The sequence below is a fragment of the Salvelinus alpinus genome, chromosome 35 (genome assembly GCF_045679555.1).
Source record: "Salvelinus alpinus chromosome 35, SLU_Salpinus.1, whole genome shotgun sequence".
NCBI lineage: Eukaryota > Metazoa > Chordata > Actinopteri > Salmoniformes > Salmonidae > Salvelinus > Salvelinus alpinus.
Genome location: NC_092120.1, coordinates 10,432,049 through 10,445,847, shown reverse-complemented (window position 1 = coordinate 10,445,847; position 13,799 = coordinate 10,432,049). Strand labels below are relative to the sequence as shown.

General features: G+C 42.6%; 2 protein-coding genes across 5 annotated transcripts in view; both read right to left on the bottom strand.

Moving 5' to 3' along the window:
• Positions 1 to 44: 44 nt before the first annotated feature.
• On the bottom strand, positions 45 to 8,245 carry LOC139564386 (annexin A2-like). 2 transcript variants are annotated; one of them, XM_071383868.1, is made up of 13 exons: positions 8,119 to 8,245; positions 5,313 to 5,379; positions 5,024 to 5,126; positions 4,753 to 4,847; positions 4,467 to 4,580; positions 3,821 to 3,911; positions 3,538 to 3,617; positions 3,021 to 3,080; positions 2,837 to 2,927; positions 2,640 to 2,735; positions 2,111 to 2,169; positions 1,763 to 1,873; positions 45 to 1,660 (listed from the first exon to the last, which is right to left on the bottom strand). In XM_071383868.1, the coding sequence occupies exons 2-13, from the start codon at positions 5,358 to 5,360 to the stop codon at positions 1,598 to 1,600; spliced, it is 1,011 nt and encodes a 336-aa protein (XP_071239969.1). In that variant the 5' UTR covers positions 5,361 to 5,379; positions 8,119 to 8,245; the 3' UTR covers positions 45 to 1,597. The 2 variants fall into 2 exon arrangements, with proteins under 2 accessions (XP_071239969.1, XP_071239970.1); XM_071383869.1 differs by lacking the exon at positions 5,313 to 5,379 and having other exon boundaries at positions 8,119 to 8,238.
• Positions 8,246 to 8,930: 685 nt separating this feature from the next.
• The window catches only part of LOC139564661 (rho guanine nucleotide exchange factor 2-like), a 54,878-nt gene continuing 50,009 nt past the window's right edge, over positions 8,931 to 13,799 (bottom strand). For all 3 annotated transcript variants that reach the window (XM_071384377.1, XM_071384378.1, XM_071384379.1), the window contains 8 exons: positions 13,637 to 13,704; positions 13,276 to 13,467; positions 12,744 to 12,854; positions 12,563 to 12,621; positions 12,350 to 12,442; positions 11,834 to 12,220; positions 11,464 to 11,644; positions 8,931 to 10,443 (listed from right to left, as the gene is read on the bottom strand). In XM_071384377.1, coding sequence (XP_071240478.1) covers positions 10,382 to 10,443; positions 11,464 to 11,644; positions 11,834 to 12,220; positions 12,350 to 12,442; positions 12,563 to 12,621; positions 12,744 to 12,854; positions 13,276 to 13,467; positions 13,637 to 13,704 — 1,153 coding nt within the window. In that variant the 3' untranslated portion in view covers positions 8,931 to 10,381. The remainder of the gene's footprint in view (positions 10,444 to 11,463; positions 11,645 to 11,833; positions 12,221 to 12,349; positions 12,443 to 12,562; positions 12,622 to 12,743; positions 12,855 to 13,275; positions 13,468 to 13,636; positions 13,705 to 13,799) is intronic.

The following is a 13,799-nucleotide window of genomic DNA, read 5'->3' as shown; positions in this document are numbered from 1 at the left end:
AAGGCTGCCAACATCACTGTAATGAACACGATAGGAGACAGAGAGCTGGTTTCAAGCGCAGGGCGCAGCAGGTGTTTATTGTAAAAGACCACATGAGGAGGCAGGTGGCTGGGTCCAGGGGCAAGCAGAAGGTCATACACAGGGGTCCAAAAGGGCAACAGTACAGGCAGGGAAAAGGCTAGTAAAGTCGTCCGGGAGATCAGGCAATAGGTTGATAACAGGAAATCCGATAGGCTAAGTACAGGCAGGGAATACGCAAAAGGCGTCGTTAGTGAGGCAGGCAAAAACTATCAGACATGGGAGGAGTAAATTACTGGAAAAACAGAGCTCCGAATAGAAGTGTGTCACAAAACAAACAATACCTCACAATAATGAGGTGCAAAGAACTGAACTAAATAGTGTGTGATAATGACATACAGGTGTGTGAATAGGTGATCAGAATTCAGGTGATTGGGATCTGTAGAGTGAGCTGCATTCAGGGGATCTATGTGTTTGAGAGTGTGCGCTGGAAAGTGGGGTGGAAAGTGAGCTGCGTTCAGGGGATCTACGTGTTTGAGAGTGTGAGTTGGAAGCAGACGTTACAATCACATCTGATTAAAACCGATTGAATCAGGTGACACCTCTTGTCGAGCTTCGGGAGTGGCAACAACATAATTGGGGGACGGGGTGCATTGTTTATATAATGGTAGAGGAAACACTGCCATAGGATGAAAGTGCTTCTATTTTTACTGATTGACAATCCATAGGCCCAGCCAGCCCCTGGTCATGGTGGGAGGGTGGGTAATGATGGGGAGGGGATGAGGGGAGTCTGAGATGCTAGCTATGAGATGCTTGAGGGATATTAATACTTCCTGGCTGACATTGACCTGGGATTAGGACGAACAGAGGGAGAGAGACACTTAGAATTTGAAGCGCCTGGTCCCTGTTCTCCACCAACTCACACACACACTAGATGATATTCATAGAAGTAGAAACAAAGGTGTGCGATGTTTGAAATTCGGTTACTTTAAGGCAAATTACCCCTTCATAATGGTTAGCACTATGGGTGAAATAGACTTGGTCAAATTATGGCAAAATGTGCTAAAATATCAAAGACGTGTAAATTGTTTAATGGAGTGACATAATACCAGTTATTAGGTTACAACAACAGAAATAATATCTACTTGTCACAGATCCCTCCGGAACTGTCATTACGCACACCTGGTCCCTATTCCCAGTTGATTAGTAATTGTATAAGTGTGCCCTTTGTTCACCATTGTCCTGTCGATTATTGTTCCAATGTCCGTTGGTTGTGTGAGTACCTGTGCTGTGTTGTTTTGACTTTCGTGACACGTATATTGTGAAGATGATTACGGGTCTCGTCCTGTGTGATAATCATTGTGCGAATGTGTATTTATTCAAGGTACTCCTCGCTCTTTTGTTTGGGTCTCAACCCTGTGTTTTGTATAGTGTTTGTTTGGTCTTCATCCCCGTGCCTTTACACGGCACGCTGTAATTTGGATAAATAAAAAAAACTATTACGCATTCCTGCGCCTGTCTCCCGATCCCTTTATACCAGTGTGACAATACTGTGTGTAGGTTAAAAGGTATTCTTCCTTTACAGGTCTTCAGATCGACATAAGGCTAGGAGAGCCTGCTGCATCTCCCCTTTGTATTCTTTCTGTGGGTGTGAGAGAGAGGGACGTAGTTATGACAGAGTTACAAACTACAAACCTTTCAGAATGAATATTCAATGTATTGGTGCGCGTGCATATGTTTTCACCTGCAATGTAGAGTAGAGTGAAGTGTTGGTCAGTTTGCGATACTCGATTCTCACACAGAGGAGGTCCTCTTCACTGTGGCTGATAAGAATCCCCTGCACCAAACTGCCTTTCTGCAGGACACATACACAATAAACATAGACAATTTGAATGAACCTGGCTTACAGAAGACTCTGCCTCAAAACCTGACACAAAGGCACAGAAATCGATAGTCTTACAAGATCGCAATGCCCACTACACTTGCCAACTACACCTCACAGCACAACAAGAATAGTCATGTAGCCAGTGTGAGTCTGGAGTAGAGTCACTGTAACAGAATGTGGAGTAGACCATCATGACATGAAACTTACCTTAATGTTGCTGTGTAGCCGCTGGGCCAGGAACATAGGAATACTTGGGATGGAGCCAACTACAGATGGAAAGAATCAATACATACTGTTAATTCATGTTTGTTATACTGTCACACACACACACACACACACACACACACACACACACACACACACACACACACACACACACACACACACACACACACACACACACACACACACACACACACACACACACACACACACACACACACACACACACAAACACACATGAGCATTTGAAGAAGTTGAAAGTTAGTCTAGCACAGAGCAATTGTGGGGCGGCAGGTAACCTAATGGTTAGAGCGTTGGACTAGTAACTGAAAGGTTGCAAGATCGACTCCCGAACTGACAAGGTAAAAATCGGTCGTTCTGCCCCTGAACAAGGAAGTTAACCCACTGTTCCTAGGCCGTCATTGAAAATAAGAATTTGTTCTTAACTGACTTGCCTAGTTAAATAAAGGTAAAATACAAACAAAAATAATAATTTAACAAGGCTATTTCTTACCTAGAGTGCGGAAGCCAAGCCTCAGGTCCCCAGAGAAGTGACTCTGTACTGTTTTATCCACAGTTTCCCCTCTCAGATCCTCCAACCTGGATAGCACTGAGAGATAGAGAAAGGGGAAGAGGGGTAATGGAGGCTACAGCCATACTAGGGTTAGGAAGAGAGACAGCGAACGGAAAAAAGTGAGATTTGTTTGTTACCTCTGTTGAGATGGTTTGAGTCTCTCGTGGTTAACACCTGAATCCAGGGGGCTGGGTCCTTTTTCTTACCATTCACAGCATCATTCAGAGCCTAAAAACACACACACACAAAGGATATCAAGAGTACTGCTTAATTGGAGGACATTTCTGGAGGTAATTTGGGGCTTTGAAGAAGAACACTCACCTTAACATCCTGGTCAATGAGCTGATAATCAACCATCTCCTTTGAATTCAGCTCCTCCTTCTGTTGGTATTAAAGCACAAATAGCACCTTTCAATTAGTTCAAATTAGGACATTATTTTTCACTGACTGATCTATACAGCTTACTCTGTGCAAGGGGGTGAAAACTTGACAAGGCACTCTAACTTACTATGCCTATATAGCATTCACTCTTAGAAAAAAGGGTTCCAAAGGGGTTTTTCGGCTGTCCCCAAAGGAGAACCCTTTTGGTTTCAGGTAGAACCCATTTTGGGTTCCATGTAAAAACCCTCTGTGGAAAGGGTTCTACCTGGAACCGAAAGTGTTCTACATGGAACCAAAAAGGGTTCTTCAAACGGTTCTCCTATGGGGACAGCCGAAGAACCCATTTAGGTTCTAGATAGCACCTTTTTTTTCTTCGTGAACTCTACGTAGATTGCAATATTGAGACAACTAAGTCTAAGACCAGAACGAGAATCTGCTAAAAGAAGAGTGGCAGTACCTTGAGTATGGCCAGTACCAGCTTAGTGAAGTCTTTACTAGTCTCACTGATAAGATCATTCTCCAAGTAACGTCCAAACTCTGTAAACATAGCAGAATAAGACTACTGTGTGTGTGTGTGTGTGTGTGTGTGTGTGTGTGTGTGTGTGTGTGTGTGTGTGTGTGTGTGTGTGTGTGTGTGTGTGTGTGTGTGTGTGTGTGTGTGTGTGTGTGTGTGTGTGTGTGTGTGTGTGTGTGCAAATATTGCAAGAGTGTATGTGTTACCCATAGACAGTAATTCGCACCCTGTTTGTAGGCAATAGTGGCATCTTTAAGCTGCTGTGGTGATTTGGTACACAACACAGCCAATAGACTCTCTTCATCTGTACCAATACCCTGTAACAAACAATTACACATTTAAAGTGATTAGTTCCAGTGATGTAGCCAAGTCACTAAATCCTGAGTCCAAGTGAAGTCCCAAATCCCTAGTGTTCGAGTCCGAGTTGAAGTCTGAGTCCTTTATACTCGAATCACGAGTCCCTTGGTGTGCTAAAAGTAGCTGTCAAACCATTTTTTAAGTTAAATATCATTACAGTGTTGCACATTTGTAAGGCTAAATAGATAATACAGCTATCTAACATTTGATGTTGTTAAATTATGCACAAGAGAGAGATTTTCTGACAACAAAGTCACAACTGGCCAAGTCCAAGTCACCACTGGTCGAGTCTGAGTTGAGTCATGAAAATCGTGACTTGAGTCTGAGTCAAGTCCGAGTCCTGGGCTCGAGTACTACAACACTGATTCATTCACACACACAGAATACACAAAGACCCACACATTCATTCAAACCACATTACAGTACATACAGTAATTACACACCTAAAAATACAATTAACATGTATTACATGCTTATTACAATGATCATTGAAATAACAGGTGATCTGCTCTCACCTCCATGGTCTGTCTGAGGCGATGGGCGTCAAACTGAGAGGGGGTCATCATCAGCCCCAGCATGAGTTGCTCCAGCCCACCTGACAGAGCTTTCTTCAGGGCAGGACACAACTCCTACAGAGGAGGGGTAGATAGAGACTGTTGGGCTGGGTTCCAATGCCATATATCACATCCCTTCCCACAGTCCCCTTATAGATGTAAAAGTAGTCAATAGGTAGGCTGACAGATCCACAAAGTGTTAGGCTGGCAGATCCACATAGTGTTTCAAACAGGTAGTGATAGTTACCTTCTGTGTGAGGTTATGGTAGGACTCCGCGATGCTCTGTCTCTGAGCATTGTTTCGATTGGTCAGGATTCTCACCAGAGTGTTCACGTCACTGGCTAATAAACTCACACACACACATATTTTGAATACCTCATCCAATATGTATGTATGATACTAACTACTTCAAACATTCACACTATCAGATTGATGAAATTCTCAGGCAACAAATTGTTTTCAATGAGCTATGGTACTGATTTACTTCATTAGCGGACATTCAATCCTTGAATAGTACCTTTGCTCTCCAAGGCAGTTTGAATTTCGCGGGCGTCCTTCTCTGAGTTGAAGTTGGGGAAGGGTCGCACAGTGCCCAGTGTACCCCACCACATCGCATGAGACTGAACAAGACAGGGGAGAGAGGGGTGGTGTCACTGAGTCACTACAGTAAACCTCTATCACTGACATTTACTGTCTAGCTTCCGTCATGTTGCGTTTAGCCATTCTTTCTTTTTAATTTAGTCCAGATGAAGGAGAGGAGATGAGGAGAAAGTTTGTTCAGACTAAGGAGATGCAGGTTCACTTACACTTGCTTTGGGAGAGGTATTTTGCATAGACTTCAGCAGAGCTTCCATGACGGGAGTGACAGAGTAACTGCGATTGAGATTAGGCATAATTAATGTTGGGGTTATTTGACATGTAATATATACAGTTGAAGTCGGAAGTTTACATACACCTGAGTCAAATACATTTAAACTCAGTTTTTCACAATTCCTGACATTTAATCCTAGTAAAAAATCCCTGTTTTAGGTCAGTTAGGATCACCACTTTATTTTAAGAATGTGAAATGTCAGAATAATAGTAGAGAGAATTATTTATTTCAGCTTTTATTTCTTTCATCACATTCCCAGTGGATCAGAAGTTTACATACACTCAATTAGTATTTGGTAGCATTGCATTTAAATTGTTTAACTTGGGTCAAACGTTTTGAGTAGCCTTCCACAAGCTTCCCACAATAAGTTGGGTGAATTTTGGCCCATTCCTCCTCACAGAGCTAGTGTAACTGAGTCAGGTTTGTAGGCCTCCTTGCTCGGATATGCTTTTCGGTTCTGTCCACAAATTTTCTATAGAATTGAGGTCAGGGCTTTGTGATGGCCACTTGAATACCTTGACTTTGTTGTCCTTAAGGGAGGAAATAGAAAGAGTTTTTGAACAGGGCCACAATGGTTGGTGAAGTCCATCCAAAATACTTTACTTCATTGCCCTCTAGTGTCGCAAACGTACGGAAGAGTATTAGGAATAAGTGAAGAGAACTGGTGATACTTGTATTATTTATATTTTTTACTATAGTATTTTTTTAAAAAGTGGGAATATTTCGAGAATAAAATGGCAATATTTCGAGAATAAAGTGACAATATTTTGAGAATAAAGAGTCAATATTTTGAGAATAAAGTGTCAATATTTTGAGAATAAAGTCTCAGTTATATTTCAATATTAAAGTAGAGAATTTGGTTAAGTGCATGTCTCCCTGACTCCCTGTTGCTGTGCGTGCCACAGTTGAATTGCCCGCAGTTAGATGACCTGGTGAAACTATACTTTAGAATTGGCTTTAGTAACAAAGAAATCCTTTATCTTTTAGCACATAATAACCATATTATTATAAGTAGGCCAAACCCCTGTCATGGACGTAGCATAGCAGCGGGGCAGAGGTTTGGGTAAAGCGCCGTCTGCGACAGTAATTTTACATTCCATTATTATAATCTAAAAGTCAACAGGTCTAGCCTCTAGCCTCTATAAAGTGAACAGGTGGTAGCCTAAATTAGCGGTATAGCTGAGACAAATAGTCTATAACGGAGATGATGTCTCTGAATTGGGATATGCATCCTTCATTCCTCCCATCCTTGAAAACATCACCGATAGATGGATAGTGAAATGAGATATTATACTAGGCTACCAACCAAGTCATGTCATATCAGTGATTATTTCTTTATAGCCTATCATAATGTATCTAATAGGCCTATATTTAGACCAATGACTATTTCTAGAAAGGGAGAATCCAACCATGAATATATTCAAACAGTGCATCAGATTAGCTGGTTTGCATGCATGAGATGTCCTTGAGTTGCCCCCTCCCACAGACACTTGCGTAAAACCTTTACTTCATTGTTCATTCCTCCCGCAGCCGTTGGATAGGCCTATCATTTACTTTCACTTGCCCATTGAAATATAAAATTAAGGTACTCAATCTAATGGGCCGCTATAGGTTTATAGTGTGCTGGAAATAGCGGTGTTGTAGCGAATTTGGAGAGCAGTTTCATATTGGACACATACACACGCATAGCCCCCGGTACCCAGGATCCCAATACAATTCGTTTTATTGAGTGTGATACCGTAGCCTACTAGCTTATCGTTAGAAATATGGTTGTCATAATGCGGAAATACTACCATTAGTAAAGCACCATGGATAAAGTCGTTAATAGTTCCCATTATGCACAGATTTTTGCAAGGTTTTCCCCTATGCTACGCAGCAGAACGTAGCGAATTCGGAGGGCAGACTGTAGGGACTCAACCCTAGTTCTCTTCGCGTTTAGTGACAGTGCCAAGAAAGGTGCGTTTTTGCGTTTTTGCAATGGTGCGTTTTTGTTTCTCATAACGCACCATGGATTTTGAAGTGTATGCATAGTCTGAAAAAGCCAGAGGGATACTTGGTGTGTGTGTGCGTGTTCGTGCGAGTTATTAGATCATTAGATTGATACGCGTGAGTGAACAGTGACGCCTGTTTGAACCAGTGCATTATAATTAAATTGATGGCCATTTGTTTGTTTTGCCCCTACTTTTTACCGCCCGCATACACACCAAATCCCCTACATTCATCTTGAAATAGAACTGCGATTTTATTCTATAAATATTGGCACTTTATTCAGGAAATTTTGCCACTTTATTCTATAAATATTTAGCTACTTTTTTAAAGTACTAGCTTGCAAAAAATATATAATCCAAGTAACGCCACCTCTTTTTTTCTTCACTTGGCCCTAATACTCTTCCATACAAATGAAATTTCGGCGTTGTGTCATTTCTGCTTGCTTATCACAAAACTCAACATCTGGCCAGAGCAAGCAAATAGTCCTCCGACCTGACTCTACAGACTCTAAATTCCTCTCGTCTCTGGTGATGTTGCCTACAACAGTCTAGCCCACCACTCATTCCTGAGATTCCTCCATGTGAAAAAAAGCAGGGAAACCAACATTTATTTTTTGTGGCTTAATCACCATATCGTTTTCCAAAATTAAACACAATTATGAACTGCATAAATCAAAGATTTATATTGTTAAAAAATATATATATTTCCCCAACAATGTATGCCATAATACAGCATAATGAAATGAAACGCACCTGATAGTCCCGTTTCGTATCCGCTTGACAGGAGAGGTCTCTGAAATGACTTGACGTTTTATATCTATTTCCAAGACAACAGGGTGTGGCTGCTGCCGGACAGATAGGATATGGCTATGCTGGACTTGAAGCACTCACTCATTCCTTTTATAACCATGGGTGTGTCTCTATTGATAGGTAGGCTATCTTGGCTGTAGAAATTCCTGGCTATGGACTCCCTTACAAAAAACCCACATGATTTCACATTACATTTCAAATGTGAAAACGTATTTTTGGAACACTTCACATGTGATCACGTTTTCACATGTGTAGTTTCATGTTATCACATGTTGTCATGTGTTATCACATTAACTTCACATAAGATCACATGAAAGCATGTGTTTTTTGAACACTTCATGTGTTCACATGTGACATTTCTGTGGTTTTTCCTTAAGTGCAATAAGCCTACCTGGCCATTAGTTCAGTTCACCGATCTGATAGGAAATGGATCAAACCTGGAGTAAAGCCAATACATGGTAAGATAGATGTTGCTATAATAAAATCTCTTGTGTATCCAGTACTTTCATGTGGAAAGTTGGATATCAGACACACTGTCACACACACACACGGAATGTTGCACACCTGTCAGAGGGCGACCCTCTCCCAACACAGACACACACGCACACGGAATGTTGCACACCTGTCAGAGGGCGACCCTCTCCCAACACAGACACACACGCACACGGAATGTTGCACACCTGTCAGAGGGCGACCCTCTCCCAACACAGACACACACGCGTGCACGCGCGCCAATAACAACTTCCAAGACACTCTAGATTTCTGTAAGATTTATAAACAGCACACAAAATTAAAATAATGGTAAGTCAAATAAAAATAATAAAAAGACAAAATTACAACATTAACGTTAAAAAGTAATTTTCTTTTTTCAGAACAGATCAAATATTTATACAGACAAATACTTCTTATAGAATATATGTAACATATAAAGGAAAAAACTGTTTTTTTATGTAGTTCAAACAAGGAAACACCCTTTGAATCCAGTCAAATAATTTACATTCCTACATAATACAGTCGCTTCATGGTTAAGGGGTGAGCTCAAAGACAGTCAGAAAAATGTTGACTTTTTGTTAAAGGAGGTTTTGGTTGGTGTCAGTGTTGCTGGTGGAGTTGGCTGGTAGCAACAGTTTATCATCCTAAAAACCATAAGGGTGAAATACATTAGAGACAATCAAAGTCAATTCCACCGGCAAATCTGAACTCACGATTAAGTACAGTGTAAACCACGTTTTAGTAGATCAATTTAGTAGTTCATGTATGAAACATACAACTGTAGATTATAAAAGAGGTGAAAATATTCCAGGTACAGTCAGTCAGATTAGTCAATCCTTATTCTAAGGATGCAATTCTTTATCCTAATTAATATATCAATGATGTTGTTTTTTGGTTCAGTATGGTCCTTCTGTGTGTATCCTTCAAAAATCAGAACAGGTAATTGTAACCCCCCCTCCCCATTTTTATAAAATATTCAGTATAAAACCCCTCATGGTGGCTCACTACTGTTGTCTTCCTAGAAAAAAGAAACAATTTGGTTTATGAAAAGCACAAGAGTTTTCAAGTTTTTGTGTTCAAGAAGGAGTGGGGGTGAGAGTTGATTAATACCCACACATTTTTTTAACAATGATATACAGTATATGTATACCCTCCTTTCCTGTCCCGCCCTCCTTTACTGGTCTAAGTTCAGTTTCAAATCAGTCAGCTCCACCATCACAGACAAACCAGGTCTGTAGAGAGGTGACACTAAATGTACAACAATGACAGGCAGTTACAGTACAGAATAGTTCCTACTGGTATCAGCAGACACCTATAGATCAACAGTCCACCATTAGAATTCCATTGTTGTTGCGAACCCGACCCTCCTCTTCACCCTAATCCCTCTCTGTTATTAGTCATCCTTGTTTTGAAAAGGGAAAGAAGAAACGAAGAGTGGGATTGGAAAAAGGGATTCAATCCCGAGGATGAAGCTTTTAACATAACATTAGAAAAACATATAACCTCTCCGAACTAACTTATACCATGATACAATACACAATTCCTGGGTAGGCTTTCTATGCCAAAGAAAGACAAATAGATGGAATCACTGAAGATAAGTTCTATCAGGTCTGGTTGGTTGAAGGTTGAGAATATGTTGGTCCAGCTCTCAAGTCCTGTTTTCTGGTTTGCGTATCCAGTTTGAGGTCAATGTTAACTCGGAATAGTCTCGGAATCAGCCTTTGGATTCCTGCGCTTCCGGTCCGCACTCGCTCTCCTCAGGGATATCCTGGAGATCTGAGGAGGTTATTGATATGAATAAACATGTTATTAATACGTTGAATAATGTTTTAATAAGTTGTTGATCAAAACAGTACTAGCTAGCTCAGTAATGTAAATAGAGGTTCCAATCAAGATGCGACTGGAGGAGTACTGTTATGTACACTGAGTTACCAGACATTGACTGATACAGTAAGGAATGTGGCCAGAGGGAGTTAAATATTGTCAGAGGTATCCACCCTTTATGCACACAGAAAGAAAGAATGGGGAGAGGTGCATTGATTAAGTGAGTAAGAAGGGCATAAAAAACAGTGACTGTCTCTCAATACTCTAAATGTCGCTTCTAAACCTACCATGTACTGTATGATCAAAGTTGTATGAAAATGTATGAAAAGTGTGGAGAAGTAAAGAGTGGAGAGGACAGAGCGCTATTATTGACTATCAACAAGCAGCCATTAAGAGAGGGCAGAGAGATAGAGGGAGGGCAGGACATGGTGCACAAAACTCTGTCTACTCTAGAAACAGCTGAGAAATCGGTGCCAAACAGATAGCTAGAGATATGACGTGGAGACACACCTTCAACATGCAGAGGTAGAGAGTGAGAAATATGGCAGGGCTGAAAGAACATAACAAGTGTGTGTGTGTGACTAGGTAAACTAGGTGTGATATGGTTAAAGGTCAGAAATGTGTAAAGATTAGTTGTCATGGACACCATAGGGATTTTTTGGGGATTCCATGGATTTGGCCAATTCCAAAGTTATCGAATCATAGACCTCTTTATTCAACTGATTACACCCTACCAATGACTAATACTTTAGTGGCCCTAGACATTCCTTCCATCTGAATTTTTTACTCCGCATACATACAAACGTGTACATATAAACAACAACTTAGACGCACACAAACAACGACTACATCTCATCTGCCCAGACCAGCCTGCTCACACCTCCATCCCTAGTGCCTGCATTACTGTTTTCCCTTAGATATTCCAATTACTCTTAATACAGGAAAGATACACACTGTGGGTCAATTACTCACCTCTTGGACTGTCAGAGCGTGGTGAAACCTTCACTACATCCGCCTCTTCCTCTTCCTCCTCCTCCGACTCCTCCTCACTGCCTTCCTGTACGCCGTCCAATTGGTCCACTGGTTCCTGACAGGCCAATGGGGCGACAGGGCTGGGCTCACCATCACCACTTCCTCTTCTTTTAGCAGGAGCCTAGTAAAGGAGAAAAGTCATCATATCCTGTTTGAGCTCACCTACAGATCAACCACTAGTACTTCCTGAATGGCTTAGTGATTCAGACATTTGGGTTGAGGATTGTAAGTTTACTAAACCCAAACACACTTGACCCCAAACTCCCACACTTGACATTCACACATCTCTGCCAGATGTTATTTTGCTCACCTGCTCTAAGGCTGTATCATCCACCACGATGTCTTCGTTGCTGCCTCTGCTGCCTCTCCTGCCCCTCCTGCCCCTCCTGCCCTTATTGTCCCTGATCTGCTGCTCCAGCTGAGCCCTGGCCCTCTCGCTCTCCCTCAGCTTGGCCTCCAGGGGGCGCAGCCTCACCACCTCCTCCTGCAGCAGATCATGCTGCTTCTGGAGCATGGCCATCTCCCCCATGGCTGCCACCGTGCCCGCATCCAGACCTGTGTCACGTGACATGGAACGGCACAGCCTGGGGAAGGAGTTTGGAGGAGTGGGGGTGGGAGTGGAGGAACCTGAAGAGGCAGGGCCGGTGCCCTCACGAAGGCGGAGCTCGAGAACAGAGTCCTGGTGAATGACGGCGGCCTGGGAGAGGGAGGGAGAGAGAGGAAGGAGAGTGAGTTTTTAATCTAGGTTGGAGCTGGGGTGTAGGGAAGGACCACCTATGCAATACAAAATGCCTCAAATGGATTCCAGTGTGTCATTCAGCCTCACCTGTAGAGAGTGGAGATGAGCACTGAGGTTCACAAGCCTCTGACACACCTCCTCATTTAGGGGTCTGTCCTGTAGCTGGTTACCATTTCTGTCCTGAGAGGATAAAAAACACCCACAAAACATAAAGTCATTATAAACTGATTATGTACTACAGTCACAGTTGTGGCTTATGTATATGTTATCCAACCCTAAGGCACAGTCATCCTCTCTCACCTTGGACGCTGGACTTCCTTTGATTTCATGAGTCCCGTTGACGGAGATCGAATCTCCATCTGTAAATGGGTGGGACAGAAGGAGAGAGAAAGTGAGCTGATTGGTAAGTGAGAGCTGAAACACTGTAGAAACCACCCTCCACCATCTCCCAGTGAAAAAAAGACAAAGCAAAACCACTCACTGCTCACTGGCGCCCCTTTGTGGTTCTGGTCACCATTGGTACCGTTGGTGCTACCGTTGGACTTGGGAAGCTCTATGTTGGAGCCCAGCAGCAACTCACTCAGCCTGTCAACTGATGAAAGGGCAGAAGGAGAGGGAATTAAAAACTAAAAGAAAAAGAGGCATAGCAACGTTAATAACACAATGTAACATCGTCCTCGTCACTGAACAACACTACACCCAGGGGTTAATAACGGAGGTTTCGTTGGTGATCTCAGATTGACTCCTGAGAGGTTATGACTAGCTGATACTCATACTCTTATAGGGTGCTCATTATTTAGTTCTACCTCTGTCTGCAGCGCTAAGCTCTGGGTTAGGCCTAATTTAATACCTGCCTCTCTGTAAGACGGCATTAACCCTCACCTTACCCTCTATGGCACTGACCTAGGATGACCCAACCCTGCACCAGCCTCTCACCTCACTATTAGGTTGTGAAAAGTCAAACTGACCATAGATCAGGAATTAGAATGAAGGTAAATTCTACATTCCCTTACCCTCTGAGATGGCGTCGGTGAGTAGGTATTCTGCCTGTGGTGCATAGGGGGTGTCGGCCCGGAAGATGTTCCTAGAGTTGGTGGGGGGCGTGAACTCCTGACCCCCACCGGTGACCTCAGCCAGGTCAGAGAACAGAGTCACTCTCTCCTGGAGGAGCTCCAGCACCTCTCTGTCCTTCTGCTGGATGTCAGCTAGAAACACATTCGAGTCAGTAAGATGCATCTTCAGGTCTAAAACGACTGAATATTCAGAACGATGCGGATGTTGTCTATTAAGGGAAGATAAATAGACAAGTGTAGCACAGGAATGATATAGAAAGAGAAGGGTGGAGGAGTGTGAGGAGAGGAGAAGAGGTTGTACCTCTGAGTCGGCGCAGTAAGGCCTTGTCCTCTGTCTCTATCAGGGGGAAGTCCTCTCTGGACGGACAGCTGGAGGGAGAGAGAGAGATTGAGGAGAAGGTGAGGTATGGTCGGAATAAGGATAATGCCGGGGCATAAGGAAGAACCCCTAGGATTCCATTAAG

Excerpts from the sequence above, each read along its gene's own strand:
- LOC139564386 (XM_071383868.1), bottom strand. The coding sequence starts at position 5,360 with ATGGAAGCTCTGCTGAAGTCTATGCAAAATACCTCTCCCAAAGCAAGT. Across the intron at positions 4,581-4,752 it reads ACCATAACCTCACACAGAAG|GAGTTGTGTCCTGCCCTGAA; the intron begins GTAACTATCACT and ends CCTCCTCTGTAG. Across the intron at positions 2,170-2,639 it reads GCTTGGCTTCCGCACTCTAG|TTGGCTCCATCCCAAGTATT; the intron begins GTAAGAAATAGC and ends TTCCATCTGTAG.